At 39.2% G+C, this 16,835-nt stretch overlaps 1 protein-coding gene across 11 annotated transcripts in view; it reads left to right on the forward strand.

Annotated features, from left to right (window-relative positions):
* The first annotated feature begins 7,315 nt into the window (after positions 1–7,315).
* arid1b (AT-rich interactive domain 1B) overlaps positions 7,316–16,835 on the forward strand; it is a 127,415-nt gene continuing 117,895 nt past the window's right edge. For 10 of the 11 annotated variants that reach the window (XM_079831550.1, XM_079831554.1, XM_079831558.1 and 7 more), the window contains exons 1-2: positions 7,316–8,582; positions 14,223–14,411. In XM_079831550.1, the coding sequence (XP_079687676.1) occupies positions 7,554–8,582; positions 14,223–14,411 (1,218 nt within the window). In that variant the 5' untranslated portion in view covers positions 7,316–7,553. The remainder of the gene's footprint in view (positions 8,583–14,222; positions 14,412–16,835) is intronic. The other variant, XM_079831551.1, reaches the window with a different exon arrangement.

The raw sequence follows: 16,835 nt of genomic DNA on the forward strand, positions 1-16,835 counted from the left end.
TTGTAGAAAATGTTATTTGACAAAAATGCACCTGTAAATGACATTAATATTTTGGTCTGTTTTTCTGGAGGACAAAAACTACATTTGTGAACGTATATTCGCTAAAAAGTTGTCGACTTAAATAAGCAAGCATGTTGAACTGAAAAACCAACAAACTCCATTTGTGATTTAATGGAGTTGCAGACTAGATATGTTTACATGCAGATTAAAATATAACTTTGTTTCTTTAAATTATTAGAGCGGACAATTGTAATTAAAGTTTTTCTATTTATTTTTAACTGTCAAAATTTCAATTTTAGTGCCACAAAAATCTCTTCAGTTTCTCTGTTCGTATACTTGCAAAAGGGAAAAACACTTTTCTTTTGTTCAGAAAGATTTTCATTTTGCATTTCAATTAAGATTAAAATAGACCTTGAATAGTGACTTGAATGTGTAAGATTGGCTGCTAGGCAACCATTCATTAGCACAACCAAAGCAAGTTCTTACTTAAGTAATTAATAATGATCAGGTAATTTAGTGATTACGTTATCATTATGCGCTGTCCTCTGAAGCAACCGAACAAAAACAGCCAAAATATACCTCTGTAATGTTGGTTAAAATGTGCGCTTACATCAAACACTTATGAAAACATAAGTAGCTTTTATACATTTCTGTTCTTCAAACATACACTGTGGGCCTAAATTAGGGAGTCATTTATGTCATCATATCCGCCAACACAATTACTTACGCTCGCTATAAAGTTGGGTCCTCTTGTAAACAAGAAAATTAAGAAGAGCTTAAAGACTGCTCCAGTGCCGTCAGAGACCCAGTGGAATATAACCGCTGCGGTGTGATTATTAAAATGAGAATCTAATGATTTGCCTCTGCCAAGGTCAGGCGAGGCTTAATTAGGAAAAATGCAATCAGCGACACCGTGCCTTGTTCTAAATGCAGTTTGGGCCTGTGCCAGCTTCAGCTCAAGACACGTTCAGTAATAAAGGATGCTTGCCATCTTGTGCTGCTGGCCGAAACGAAGCCACATCTCAAAACATTACAGTAAATACATCAACCTCTAACATTACTAAATACAAAAAATTGTCTTTTCAAACCTGTATGACTTTCTTATATGGTCATACACAATAGTATAGAGTTAACAAAACCAACCCAGTTTAGAGCAGGTTCACAATGCTTGATGCACTGTATAAAATAAAATATATGTATTTATTATTTTCCATTATATAATCAATACATATTTTCAACGTATATATTTTTTTCAATAACTGATATAATGTTAATATACCAAACTACAAGTAGCCTACTAAAAATCTGTTTTGTACCTGACAACCACCAAAAAACACAGGTGGTAATAAGAAAGCCACAGGTATCAAAGTTCATCACACATAGCTTTTACAAAAGCTGAGGTAAATACTAGAAGAAGCACACAGTGTCATTCACACTAATACAAAACACACAAAAAAGAAAGAAAATACAAAACAAACACGTGTGACATCTGCGGCGAACAAAGGCAGGAAAAAACACTGCGGCTGCCATGAAAGTTTGAGAAGGCAGCTGAAAAAAAAGTGATTACATTAATGAAGTGAATTAATTGTATTTATTTAAGTAATTATATAGATTCACAAAGAGCTTAAAAGAAAACATGTACGTTTAAAATGTATATATTGTAAATGCTTATGTATTTATATTCATTTAAATTAAAGGTTGAATATTAATTGTCAAAAAACACAGCCCAATCCCCCAAATAGTCCCTGCTTGGATTTAAACAGGCAAATGCTTAAGAGTAAATTATTGGATCATTATTGCAGTGATTATTATGTTTCTTTTTGATGCAAATAACATCACAACATTTATTTCCATCAAGAGGTGCATCAATTTTTGGTCATGATCTTGTACTGACAATGCAAGAGTAAAGCTCTCTGTAAAGTCTCCTTCTGTACATCCAAAAGACTTAATTCAAGGTCTGGACTCGGAGGTGCCAATTCATGTGTGAAAATTATTCTTCATGCTCCCTCCCAACCATTCTTGAATCTTGACATTGTCATCCTGGAATATGGCCATGATGTGTCTTAACATGGTTGTTTAAGAAATGAAAACTACACGCCATCAGGGTTAGAAGAACTGTTGCCAAACATATGCTAGAAACATAATAATCACTGCAATAATGATCCAGATTGAATCTTAAGCATTTGCCTATTTAAATCCAAACACTGGCTGGGCAGTGTATAATTGCTTATGTTTAATGCATTAAGGATGTAATATAATTCATGTGAAATAATAAATATAATAAATGATTAGCAATTCTGTCTCTAAAATACTTTTTCAGTGAAGTGCTTTAATTTGGGGCAAGACATGCTACAGCCGTTTTACATACTTTGTTCACAGTTGATCTATCATCAACATCTCCTACCCATAATAAAACAGCTCCGGAGCAGGTTAGCCATGTAACTTAACTTACTATGGAAATGAACTACTAAAAAATACTACTCCATGTTCTTGAACCCAAAAAAGAGAGTTTGCTCAAACTAAACTTAAAGGGTTAGTTCACACAAAAATGCCCATGATTTACCCTCAAGCCATCCTAGCCTAGGTGTATGACATTCTTCTTTCAGACGAGAACAATCAGAGTTATATTAAAACTGTCCTGGCTCTTCCAAGCTTTATGCCGCGCTCCAGGTAACCCGTGACCCATGTTTTTCCAACCTTCTACCCGTGAAAGTGCACTGGAATGGCAGTCAAACCCATGACTTCCCACCCGGGAACTCATACTAGATCGATGTAGTTCTGACGTCACATAGCCCGCGAAACAAAAATGGCAGCCCCTACAGATGCGGTATTTATGAAAGTCGTACATTAAAAACCAAATCGTTTATTAAAATAAGGTATTACTCTAACGTTATTTGTCCGCAGCTTTTATAGCGTTAGCTAGTTTTTAGTCCATTGGGGCAGCAGTGGCTCAGTGGTTCATGTAGGTTGGCTACAAACTGGAAGATTGGTGGTTCGATCCCCGGTTCCACCTGACCAAGTGTCAAGGTGTCCATGAGTAAGACACCTAACCCTAGCTGCTCCCGACGAGCTGGATGGCGCCTTGCATGGCTGACACAGCCGTCGGTGAGTGTGAATGGGTAAATGTGTGGCAATGTGTAAAGCGCTTTGGATGGCCTGTTCCATGGTCTGTTAAAAGCGCTAAATGCAGTCCATTTACCATTGAGTACAAGAATAAATGAATACCAAATACATTTCCAAATAACGTAAAATAAAAGGTATAACAGCTTCTCTTCCCTTATGTGCTGTTTTTCTCCTCCTTTTCCCTCAAATAAGCAAGGAGTAAGTACATTTGGCGATATAAATGATTATAAATGAGCATAAGCCCCGTAGGGTTCACCATTCTTTGTTTACATCTAGTTACCGCTCAGGCAGTTTGGCGTGACTTTGCCTGGAACGCAACAAAGTCGCGAGTCGTGGTTTGAAGTCGTAACTTACGGCCTCAAAAACCTGCCTGGAACGCAGCATTATAATGGCAGTGACTGCTGGGTCATTTTTGAAGTCCATAAAAGTGCATCTGTCCATCATAAAACTGCTCCACACGGCTCAGGCCGGGGGGTTAATAAAGGCTGAAGCAAAGCGATGCGTTTGTGTAAGAAAAATATCCATTTTTAAAACTTTATAAAGTAAATGATCTAGCTTCCAGCGAATCGCCTTACGTATTCAACTTACGGAAAAAGTGTAACGCCTCTCGCAGTTCAAAATGCTTAGCCTACACTACGCCTGACAACATTGCACACCAGTTACGCTCGTCAGTTCAGTTCAACTTGATTCAATATGTGGAAGGAAGAAGACAGTGTTGGCATTCTGAGGCTCGTGTACTTTTTATTATCTCTTTCTGGGTTTTCAACATTCGTGCACGCGCTGAAATAATCAATACTCAAAACTTCAAACTTCAAACACATAATAGCTCTCCAGAGCATGCAGCACATGAGTCCTCAGTCTGGTCTCTCTCGCACGATTCCCATTTCCTGGTGGCTTCATCCGGTCTCTCCACGCCAATTACTCCTATTACTAACCTGCAGAGACCTATACTTGGCCACAAGAGACACAGGTGTTTGACATTTTGCACTTGACCTACTTACCGCTTGTCTCCTGTCTCTCTCTCTCCCGCTGCAGACCTCGCTGAACCACGCCCCCTTTGCCACTTATATGCTAGAACTTTTCGGTTTCTAAGCTTTTATTTATAAATAACAGAACAGTGTTGACAATACATTTCTGCGCTACTGTATCGCACGATCTGCGAGCTACTGTCTGTATGTGTGTGTTACAACGCAGGTGCAGTGCATTAATTTAGAACGACATTTATCCGATCAATTTTGAACATCCAGATGACTTAACTGTTGAAAACGGAGTGTAAAAGTGGACTTCAAAGATTTCTTATCCTGTTGCGCCCTCTGTAGGCCATGAACAGTGACTACTCCATGTCATGCTTAAAGCGTCATGGCAGAGCTTTAGATGCCCTGCCCAAATAGCACACTTTGGCTGAATCCCAAATGGCACACTTCTATGCACTTTCGGTCTTGTGGACTTTCAACGGCTGCCACGCGCGTGCACGTGTCCGTTAAATCCACGAGACCGGGTGTCCCATTCATCATTTTAGGTTTCGCGAGCACCCCATTTTCACCCGTTATGCGCCCTCGATGCGCACTTCAGCTGAGCCTGCAAGTTCGCAAGCTACGCAGAGGACTTTACCCAGCAGTCAAAGCGGTGTTAGGTCACGAAATTGCAGACTGAGTGGAAGACCGTGAGGGTTTAGGGTGCCATTTGGTATCCAGCCTTCATATGCACTTTCGGCCTAGTGGACTTACAATGGCTGCCGCATACGGTAAGTCCACGAGACCGTAAGGTGCCCATTTGTCATTTTAAGTTTTAGAAGGGTGCTTGCGAACGACCCCCTTTGAGGTCGATATGTGCCCCCAATGCGCACTTTTGCCGCAGCAGACTTCTTCCCGACAGTCAAAGCAGCATTACATCATGAAAGTGCGGACTCGTAGGAAGACCTCGGGGGTTTAGGGAGCCATTTGGGACAGGGCCAAAGTTGACTAGTCTGTGTAACCCCTAAAAATGCTATATTATTCATGCCAGACCAGTAGTTGGCGATGTCACTTTGTTAAGAAACACTACGCGCCTATAGACTGAACACATAATGGTCATGCGCATGACGTCACCGTTTTCACAAATTCACGTTTTTGTAGTTTACACAGAGACGATAATGGTATCGTTTTCAAAAACTTGCACTTTGAAACTTGCACCTTTTCAGGCCCCCAAAACACAGTTGCTGTGTAAACAACGGCCAAAACGCATAAAAAGATTTCCGTTCGCATGTAGGCTAAGATAGGTCTAGAGTGTAAGATCGATCTGTGGAGTCATGGTCATTTAAATACGACTTTTTCAATCTAAACTGCCACGACAAGGTCTCATTTTGAAACCTGGCGTGTCTGTTTTTTTTCCATAAATAGTAATAGTAAAACGAATTGCTATAGCGTGGCTGTTTCCAGTCCATTCAAAGTAATTCAGTCCATCATTTGCTTGACCTTGAAAGCGTAAGACTTTATGTGTTAACTACTTTATATTAGAATGTGTTGCATTTCTATTGTGGAGAAAACGCTTGCAGTGTCAAAGCATCACTCTGACTGCCTGAGTGGGGTTTTTTTTGTCTGACCCAGTTTTTGTGCTTGAGCTGCTGCCACTGCTGCTGGGGGAGGTCCTTTCACATCCTGCTCATGCTGAACAGGCCGAGCCATCCCCAGAGAAGGCCTACCTCTCCACCATACACATATCACCCCATTAAGAGGTGTCATTTTAGAGATATAGCAGTTTAAGCGATATTCCAACAATTTGTTGCTTGAGAGAGAAGCCTCAAGTATGTATTGTTAATGGTGAGATACAAATATGCAAGTAACAGAAACAAGCCGCTGGTGCCATAAATAAATGACCATGAAATGTCATTAACAACTGTATATAATAGTGATAGGACAATATATATATATATATTTTCTGTGCATGGAATGCTATCCTGTGGCTCAGTCCATATCTGTGTGATGTGTTGGGCTGCAGAGAAATGGATCGAGACCAATTCCACTGTGCTTCACAAAATCTGGCATGGAATTGCTGCTATCTAGGGAGATTGTTGATTTAAATACTACCTTTTAGTATGCGATGTAGAAGAGCAGCAATGAATGTCAGAATCCAATGTCTGTGTCAAATATTTTGTGCTATGTGAAGGCAATGTTACCATATAATACCCAATAATATCCTTCAGCCCTGAGCATATGGATCAATGGTTGGTAGAAAGAATAATAATGGTGAAAGAAAATGTTTTTTTATTTTACGCTTCTTTTTTTATTAAGCATTGTGGTCATTATAAATCTTGTATTTGTTCTAGGGGCCATTTATATGACACAGTTTTCAACTAAAACAGAGACATTTTTGTGTTTTGCTTGTTTATTTACACAACAATAGTGTTTTGGGGGCCTTTTGAAAATGTTTTTTTAAAAGTGCAAGTTTTTAAAAAATGATTTACAAAAACATGATTTTGTGACATGAAATAGTAACGTCATGCGCATGTGTATAAAATGTATATCCTGAAAATACTGTAAGTCTCGTTGCAAAAAAATCTTTGCATTATTAATCATTGCAATTATTATGACATAAATGTAGCATATATTTTAAAATTACATAATTGTACTTTTTATTTTTGCATTCACAATTTCATGTTTCTGTATTCATAATTTGATATTTATGACATGAATTCCTCAACGTTATTTCTGTATTTGTGTTACCTTTATGACGCCTCTGCTCTGAAACTTTTTGTGGAATATAAGCAGTCAGATGCAGCTTCAGTGCTGCCTTTGGATTGTAGCAGACGTATATACTGGCTACAGTTTAATCTATTTCTTTAATCTATAATTATTTCAAAAAGAAGGATGGATTGAAACAAGTGTGAATATAGAAATCCTAAATTACTGAATCATCCAGTCCGTGTTTTCCAGCAGACTCTGCGCAGAGAAGTGGAGAGCTGGAGACGCTTGATAATGCCATGCTGGAGCGAAGGGGCTCCGGTAGGGGTCTTATGCACATTTGTGCACGTTCACATTAGCCTCTGTGGGAATTGGGACTTTGGAATTACAAATAAACGTTTAAATAAGTTGAAGTACATTTATGTCTCTGGTCTCCAAACATCACCAGTTAAAGACTATTTATCGTCATATTTCCCTCTTTCAATGCATCAGTAGGCTAATCGTTTTCACAGCTCGTGCCCACTGCCCAGCACACAGCCTTCCACTGACATTACAGGGCGGCGGTGGCAAGGGCTCCATCAACGAATCGCAAGCCCAAACCTAACCGTGTGAATGAGGAGGAATCGTTGTGATGTAGGGCAGTGGATGGGTACAGCGCTACCTCAATGAATAATGTAGATGGGCATCAGCATGCGTCTCTAGTCTCTGCGAAAACACGGACGCTGGAAATCAACCTACAACCTATTCTGCTCATTTAACCGCGACTCTGAGATGGAAACGGGTCTGGTCGCGAATCATCAAGTGAAAAATGTTGGAAGCGGAGATCCCCCTCCTTCGCCTCATCATCGCACACCTCCACAGCAACAGTCGCAAGCATTCCATCAGCAGCAGCCACAGCACCAGCAGCGAGCCGTCCACAACAACAACAGCATCAAACCGACACCCGTGCGCGGAGATTTGGGGAATCGACAGGATGGAGGGAAAGAAAACGCTCTGGAGACGCAGGTCGATCGCCATCCGCGTTTGCTGAATCTAAGTGACGAGGAGGATCGCTCGTCCAAAACCGGGGGGGATCGGATGGGCAGCAGGTACGAGCACTCCAACTTTGGACCAACGAGCAACAATAACAACAACAACAACAACAGCGGCGGCGGCGGCGGCAGCAACGCGTCCCAAAGCGGGACCAGCTCAGTTTCTGAGTTTAATCATTATTACGGGAATGGAAGAGGAGGGCCTTGCTTTGATCAACATGGCGGACAACAAAGCCCTAGGACGGCTTTAATGCATCAGGCACAGAGCAACATGGATCAAGTGCAAAACTCCCACGAAGGGTACCACAACAATCCATATAACCACTACCCCAACTACCGGCCGGGGTACGGTGGCGCTGGATACGGTATGATGAGCCCATCGCGGCAGGGGAACATGATGGGCCCAGGTACCAATTCACCCACCGCCGCTGCTGCTAGTCATGGCAAGGCTGCTATGGCCTCTACTACCCCAGCTCCCGGTGCCAATGTTGGGGGCTTCCAAAGGTTTCCCGGACAAAACCAACAGCACCCTTCTGGAGCTACACCAACTCTAAACCAGCTTCTGACATCTCCGAGTCCGATGATGCGGGGATATGGCAGCGGTTATCAAGATTACAGTAACTCGCCGCCGCAGCAGCAGCAGTCCGGTATGGGTCTGGGCAAAGACATGAGCTCCACGTACAGCCCCGCTGCCAGCCACAGCTGGGGAGCACAACAAAGAAACCACCCGGCCATGAGCCCTGGGAATAACGGGAACAGCAGAGCTCAGGTGAACGTTTTAGCGTGCGTATGTAAGTGTGTGTGTCAAGTTTTGCATCAGGTCTTACGTTAGCTGTGGCCTGATGCTACCCATAATATTAGCTTACAGTGTCCTGTTTTAATATTTATTGATTGCACTTGATCTATATGAATAGTGAAATAGCACAGTGGGATTGGGTTCTCCTGTTGTAGTTAAGATTATGCCGGGGTTTGGGCTTGTATGTGGATTGACAGGCAGCAGAACATGTCAAGTTCTGTCCAAGGTGACTGTGCTAACGGTGTTAGCATGAGTTAGCCTGCGCTAAGAATTCATTTCTGCTACAAGAGCTTCCTGATACAGCGATCAGATATGCTGGACTGCTTGTATTCTTACACACAGTATAATATTATAGAAGCATTACCGAGAAATGAATGTCATGTTGTTGGATAAACTATCTGCCGTGGTTTAGATAAAGAGCTCGTTCGGTGCCATTCAAATGACGGAACTGTCTAGCATTGCGCTGCTGCTAAATAAAAATTCGCTGCTAGCGCATTTTTCTTCTCGAGATCAAGTGAAATAAAGAGATTGTGTGATTTAATTGTTGTGCCCGGATTAAATGTAGTTTTCGTTTTTAACCTATGGATAACAGTAAGCTCTGTCTTAAATGAAGGGCTAGACGGTGTTTTCAGTGCAGAGCGCTACTGATTAGCATTGTTAGCTGGTGTTAGCGCCATTGCGCCCTTCTGTCTTCACTTCATTATGCAGGAATTAATTAATGTTTTTGAATTCACCTCACATTCACTAGCTATATTTTTTAAAATACATCTGTATTGGTTTTCCTAAACACAAACCATTTAACTTAAGTGTAAAGATATTATACTGTGGCATAGTGACTAAAGCTGTATCTCAAAACCTAGGTAACGTTAGCTCATTAGGTTTTGAGACTATAATGTCTAAGTATTTGTCTGGGTAGGTGGCTCACAAAGTTTTGGCATTATGATACCCAAAATGCTCTCTATCTAGGCTGCTTATTAGGTTTTGAGACCGTAATACCCGAAGTTGCTTTCTAAGTAGGAAGCTCACTACGTTTTGAGAATATGTAATGCTCGAAAATCCTGTTTTGGTTGGCAGCCCACTAAGTTTTGAGACTATAATATTGAAAAATGTTGTCTAGGTAGGCAACTATCTTGGTTTTGAAATACAACCTTGGATTTCACAGTCCAGCTGGCTGATTTTAGTGATAAATTGACTTTGCTGCTTAATATGTTTTTATGCATGTCTAGAGGGAAAGCTGATGAATCCATTGGAATAGTTTAACATAAATTAATATTCACCTTGCTAAATTCTGTCTTTGTTAAAAAAAACGCTGGTAATGTTTTGTTTGGTGTAAATGTATTAATTTGATGTTTATAGTTTATAGTTTATCATATGCCAAAGCATAAGCAAAAGCTGCCTGCTTTCGGTTATCCAGTTCTGCATCTTATGCGATCAGATGCTTTTTGGCCGCAGGGGCCCTTCTCTGTATGGATGAGCAGTCCTGACCTTCACCCATGCAGATTAGCCATGCTTTCATAGTGGCACATGAAGAACATTTGTGCTGGATTGCCCAGGGTAATCCTAAAGCCTGCCCAGGCAACATGACTGGAAGAGATGCCAAGACACCTGATAGCCCTCACGCCTTCCATTCATTCTTGACCAATTTTGAACAACACCCTGAGAGCATTTTGGATCTACCTTGGCAAATTATACAGTTTGGAATTAAGGTAATGCAATCTGTTAATAACCAGTGTTGGGGAGTAGCTAACTACACTAACTTAACAACATTTTTCAGTAGCTTGACAGAAGCTCAATTGCTCTTAAAACAGAGTTTGGCTTTTCCAGCAGCAGTGTAGCACCACCAAAAGCTACATTCTGTTTTGCGTTTTGACGAACATGCAATGTATTGAAGAGGCGCGGTGTCTTCTTACTTTAGGCTATCACAAATTAAAATTGTGCATTACCGCCGTATATTGTTATATCATGCCTTATATTGTTATATCATAGCTTTCCTGTTCACTGAGAAGAAATTGGCTATGATTTAAATAAATATGGTATATAGCTTAGTTTGTTGTGGCGGGTTTCAGAGCGAAGTGCACTGTGTTCACGCAAGCAGCTCATGATTCGCATCTCAGAGCAGCTCTGTTCACAGTAAATGTTGTGATCTCCATCACTGCATGTGCCTTGAATTTAACGTACATTTTTGACTACTCCTGTGTATCCAATTTATGTTGCATATATTTTGTACTTGCAGTGATGTTACATTTGTTGTAAGCCAAGACTTGGCTTTGACAAACAATCAGTTTGAGATATATATTTGTGTTAGTGTTCTTTGGGTAGTTTACAAAATAAAACAATACTATTTGAAATCACAATAGTATTGCATTACGTTGTTTTAAACCCCAGTTCTTACTTAAAGCATTATTCATTAACAATTATTCAGTTTCATTGTAACTACTAGCTACTTTTGATAGTAACTTGTAGTGTAGCTAACTACTTTTTCAAAAGGGTAGCTTCAGCTTGACTGTTGCTGCATCCAAAATCGCGTACTAAGTAGGTACTGCATTTTAATTTAAATAGTATGTTCTATATAGTATTAATATGGGTAGAATGAATGAAATTAGGGTGTACTACATCCGCCATGTTATTACTGTCACGTGACCCACCAGCGTTAGTTGCTTCAATTCCGTTCATAAATCCCCTCCCATGGCCTTATGGGATAGTAATGTCCCCTCATGGGACTTTTCGCCTACTGTTTTTCGAATACTACATATTCAAACATACTACACTTTTGGCATACTGTTTTTCTATTTCTATACTATTCTGGTGCAGCGTGTATCTTAACTACTTTAACTTATGAGTAGTTTGTAGTTTGTCAAACTACATCTTTAGAGTAGTTTCTCCAACGCGGTTATATTCGTTTAAATCCATATGCCTACACTCTGTGAATAAAAATGTGCCTCTCGTCACTTTTGTGTCAACCTCATCACATATACTCCAGCAATGCAGCCACATTCTTCAATTCCTATCCTTTTTATTAGTCAAACATTTTTTTGAATTAAATTGTTGCATGATTTTTAAGGAATTTACTGAAATTGTTATAACCTTCCTTTCAATGCTATTTTATAAAACGGATAATTCCTTTTTTTCTGGCTGATTGGTGAATTTGTTGCCGTTTTATTATAATATAATAATGTAAGTAATTAATAATATAATATTAATAATTAATAATAATGTAATACAATTTTAAAAATAATATTAAATGTTGCACCACAATTTTTTTTTAAACGCATATAATCACAAACAGAATATTTACAGAAGCCTTTAATCAGGAATAACGGTTGGAATAAAATGGCAGACTGGTTGAATTAAATCAATGAGTTCTTGTTTTGTGTGACAGATTTCAATTCTTTAGTTTAGAGACATACATGAGGATGATGTTGACATTTATACTCATTTGCATTTTCAGAGAAAGGGCATTAGGAAAATAACTTGAGTTGTTAATGGCTTATCTTCAGCATGAAGCCCATTTAAGTGGTGCACTTTCTCCAGGCCTCCAAGTGTGCGTTACTCTGCCACTGGCTCCATGCAAAATGTAATTAGTGACAGAAATTCATCAATCCAATGTATGTTGATTGTACGAGAGGTTTTATACCTGTCGTTTTTTTTAATTTTCATTACTGGTGTGTTTATGGTTTCAACACAAAAAAATATATAATTTCCAAAATACTATCAGTATTTTCGCTATTTACTGCCCCTGATGCATTTCATTTTTTTCGTGTGTAGTGTCATATGATCCTTCAGAAATCTAATATGCTGTTTTGGTGCTCAATAAACATTTCTTAATATTATCAGTTGAAAATAGTTGTTCTGCTAAATATTTTTGTGGAAAGATGGTCATTTATTTCAACATTCTCAAAAGAACAGCAACTATTTAAAATAAATATAAATATTTAGTAAAATTATTAATGTATTTACTCTCACATTTTATCAATTTAATGCGTCCTTGCTAAATCAAAGTAAAAAAAGGTACTCCAATGTTAAAATAGTTGTGTAAATATTTAAATTATTATATTTCATGATCATTTATTTATCATTTCCCATTTTTGTGTATTTTCCCCAATTGAAAATTCTAGACACTAAATAAAATACTAAATCGAAAAAATGTGTGTTAAGAATGTATGGTGCAAGCTAGGGGTGTAACAATACCCTCATGTCACAATTCGATACATATCATGATACTGAACTCACGATACAATATTATTGCAATACTTCAAAATATATGGTAAAAGGTTCACAAAAAATGTTCTGTTGATTACATTGGGGGAGGAAATAAATAGGCTTGGACTAGTAACCCAATGCACAGGATAATGGTGACACCAGAATAAAATGATTCTGAAGCTGAAAATACAGAATCATGTTTAACAAATATGCTTCACCTCTGTCACTGACTAGATACATTTAATAATGTAGGCCACTTTTTACTGGTAACATAAGACTTTTGGCATTATCAGGACCCACAAATATTCCCCCATTGCATTATTATACATTTATACTATACACAATACAGATTTATTAAAGCATTTTTGTATTGCATTTTGTAGTGCAAGCAAATGTTTATAATTTTGACCAAATGCTGAATGTTTATTATTTTAGCAGTTAGTTTTCAACTACAATTTCTGTGTTGAGAATAAATAGTTCAGCCAATGTTTTGAGTTAGTTGCTAACTATGTAGTATTTATTAAGCCCCAAGTGTGAGTCTTATGTTCCATTTAATGTAAGGCTTTATGGAAAGTGCAACCCTGCCATGCTCACCTACCCATGTAATATCAGGGACTAAATCAGGGTCTTAAATCTATTGGATTTTTGAATGTTTAATATTTGTATTATTTATTAACCCTTTTATAAAGCAAGAAAGCACTTTGGGCAGTACTGTTTTGTGCACGTTATGCCAACAAAGTCATTTAGCTGTGTGACCGTGTGTACTTAATTGCTGATTTAATGATGGACTTGATTGTAGTGCATCAATGAAGTGTGTTAGGAATAAATTAGAGAAGGTAGTTGCTTATGGAAATACTGTAGTAGACATGTCATTGATGGCTTAAACGGCATCTTGAGTAAGAATGACCTGGAAAGAAACTTCCAACAATGTCCCACTAATGGTGCACAAACTCCTTTTGCTCTAAACTTGAGCAACTCTAATTTGACAATATAGTTGTCTTGTCAGAGAAAATGTGTGTGTGACAGCAAGGCACTCTGACATTACTGCTGACGCTCAAAATGTTCATTTATAGTGGCCTCCCAGGCTTTCTCAAATTGGTCACATTTTCTGTAAGTGCTGCTTCAATTGGCCTGAATTTGGCAGTGACATGAGAAGATTAGCTTGGATGGCTCTCAGTCTTTCTGGCAAAGATGAGACACTTGAGAGAGAACCTGACACCCCCCCCCCCCCCCATATTAGTCAATGGCACGTTGCCCCGAATCTCTCCATTTACTAAACTGCTCAACCTTATGATTGCTATTTTGTATTCCGGTCTGCTCAGGCATAATAGTCGTATTTTGTGTGACAAAGACATGCATTGGAAATCACTATTGCTTTTCTTCATGCTAAAGTGTTGACACCCTTCTCAACAGGTGGCACCAATGGACCCTATGGCCATGAAGCGTTCTCAGATGTACGGGATGGGCAACAGTGCCTACTCCCAGCCAGGCGGAACTTATCCAGGACAGCCATACGGATCACCCACTCCTCACCGATACCCAATGGGAATGCAGGGGCGTGGCCAAGTCAGCATGGGAGGGATGCAGTACCCTCAGCAACAGGTAGAAATAATGATTTTCAGTGGTGCAGGAAATATGTTAAAGGAATAGTTCACAAATTTTTTTTAAATTCTTTCATCATTTAGTCACGCTCAAGTTGTTCCAAACCTGTATACATTTCTTTGTTCCGCTGAACACAAAGGAAGATATTTGGAAGAATGTTTGTAACCAAGCAGATCTCGGCAGCCCTTGTCTACCATAGTGGGAAAAAAATATGGTAGTCAATGGCTGCCGAGATCTGCTTGGTTACAATTTTTTTTCCAAATATCTTCCTTTGTGTTCAGCAGAAGAAATACATTTATACAGGTTTGGAACAACTTGAGGGTGAGCAAATGATGACAGTATTTTTATTTTTGGGTGAACTATCTCTTTAAGTCCCTTTCAAATGCAACTGTCACATGCAGCTTTGACTTCCACTTGAAAAGCTTTGAAGATACCATCATGGAAAAGCTATTTTACATGGTTGATAGTTAGCAGGAAAGCACAAGTTTTGTTTTTTGAGCCAGAACCACCCTCGTAATGTCATGTGTTTGGTGCTTCAGTCTGTAGAGCTCAGTGCATTGGGAAATATTGACATGAATGATGTGCAAAGGGCCTTTGTTATTATTTTTAAATGCACAATAAATCAATTATAACGATTTCATTTGACAATTTAAAAACATCTGCACTTATAATGTGCCCCTTGAATGTTTGTTTATTAAAGACCCAATGAAATTGCTTGACAGGCACAGTCCTGTGTTGAAAGATTTTCAATGGAAACAGGAAGTTGTGGGATGACATTTTGAAGGGCCTTGACTAGAGATGCACCGGTCGACCGGTCATTGATCGGAACCGGCTGGTTTTGCTCCAAACACACGATCGTCTGTCTACTGTCAGAGAGTGAATTTGCATTTCCATTCAGGCCGTCTGTTGTTTGTTTTGTGTTGGTATTGTTTAGGTAGCATAATTTCCCAAAGCTGAAGACAGACCATTCTGTTTTTTTGCTTTAAATCTTGAAAGTATACAATCTAATTGAAGTCAAAAACAACTGCTCATGCTACATGTGTAGCATCTTTGTTTGGATTGTGATTAAAAGCAGTGGTTGTCTCTAATTTCAAATGGCTACAGATAATAATACAAATTATGTGTTGCATTTGCTGCTAGGACAACTTTTAATTAAGTTATTCAACCAACTAAATTAGTTAGATGAATTTAATTATTTGTAACATGAACACAAATTAAGTTGATTACTCAAATTTTAAGTCACTCCAACTACTTAAGGAACCAAGCCATGGAACCAATTCATCTTATCTGTTTCACTTAAAATCCACAGCTAGTACAGCACATGCTAAATGTAACTTGTGTATACCTTCATGTATCTACTCTTCAGCACAAAGGTAACCACAAAAACTTCAACATAGAAACTATTGTAAATGCCAAACATAACAGCATTAACCCTCTGGCGTTGTTTGGTTATTTTTTGCCAAGGAAGATTTTTTTTTGTTAAAAAATGTAAAAAATCCAGACTTCATCGGAATGGTACGAAACTCTGTGACTTTTGCGGCAGTCGCTATGTGACCACACACAAAAAAACGTGGATTTAATTCGAAAAAACTAAATGGTTGTGAAAAAAGTCACACTTGTGTTGTTCATGGTCAAAAATGACCACCATAGGAAATAGGGGTGTGACGAGATCTCATGCCTCGAGAGATTACGCAAGATTAAAATGTGACAAGATTTCTTGTTGAGGTGAAAAGCTGTCTCGCGTCATATTGTCCTGACGGAGCATGGGGGTGAAGTTAGGATAGAATATGCCACGGCAATGTTTACATTACGCCTCCAATGTCGTTTTGCTTTTCATAGAAATAAAAACAATTTCATTCCAGTGGATAACGGTCGCTTCAATTCCATCTGCTCATCTAGCACAAGCTATTCGACATGTACATAGTGCGCAGCACTGATCACGTGACGAGAAGACTGACAGGACCGTGGCGGAGGATTCGTTGCGCAACAGAAGCGTCAAACAAATATCTTATCTTTTAAAATGCGCGTTCAGCACCGCCGCTCCCTATTCACAGAGTATGCACGATCACAAAATTGAAAGTGAAAGTAAACCAGAGCGCGCATTCAAACGTGATTTCAATAAGTTCTATCTTGATTCAGTATCAATTCATATTAGGGCTGGGCGATAAATCGATTTTATTGATTAACTCGAATGTGTAGTTTACGTCGATTTATTTGAATGAAAATCAGTTTTCTCTTTAACATCCACCGACGCTCCCCTCTGGCCTCCCGTAGTTCCGAATGGGCTCAGCCCGCCCCCCCGCGCGTTTGCCATAGAGATATACAAACAACAAGGACAGTGTTCGGGTTTTCAGCGTCAGTCGCAGAACAAACAATACCAGACCTGCCAACATGTACGCATTTTTCGTACTCGGCACGCATTTT

The sequence above is a fragment of the Gobio gobio genome (genome assembly GCF_949357685.1).
Source record: "Gobio gobio genome assembly, chromosome: 12".
NCBI lineage: Eukaryota > Metazoa > Chordata > Actinopteri > Cypriniformes > Gobionidae > Gobio > Gobio gobio.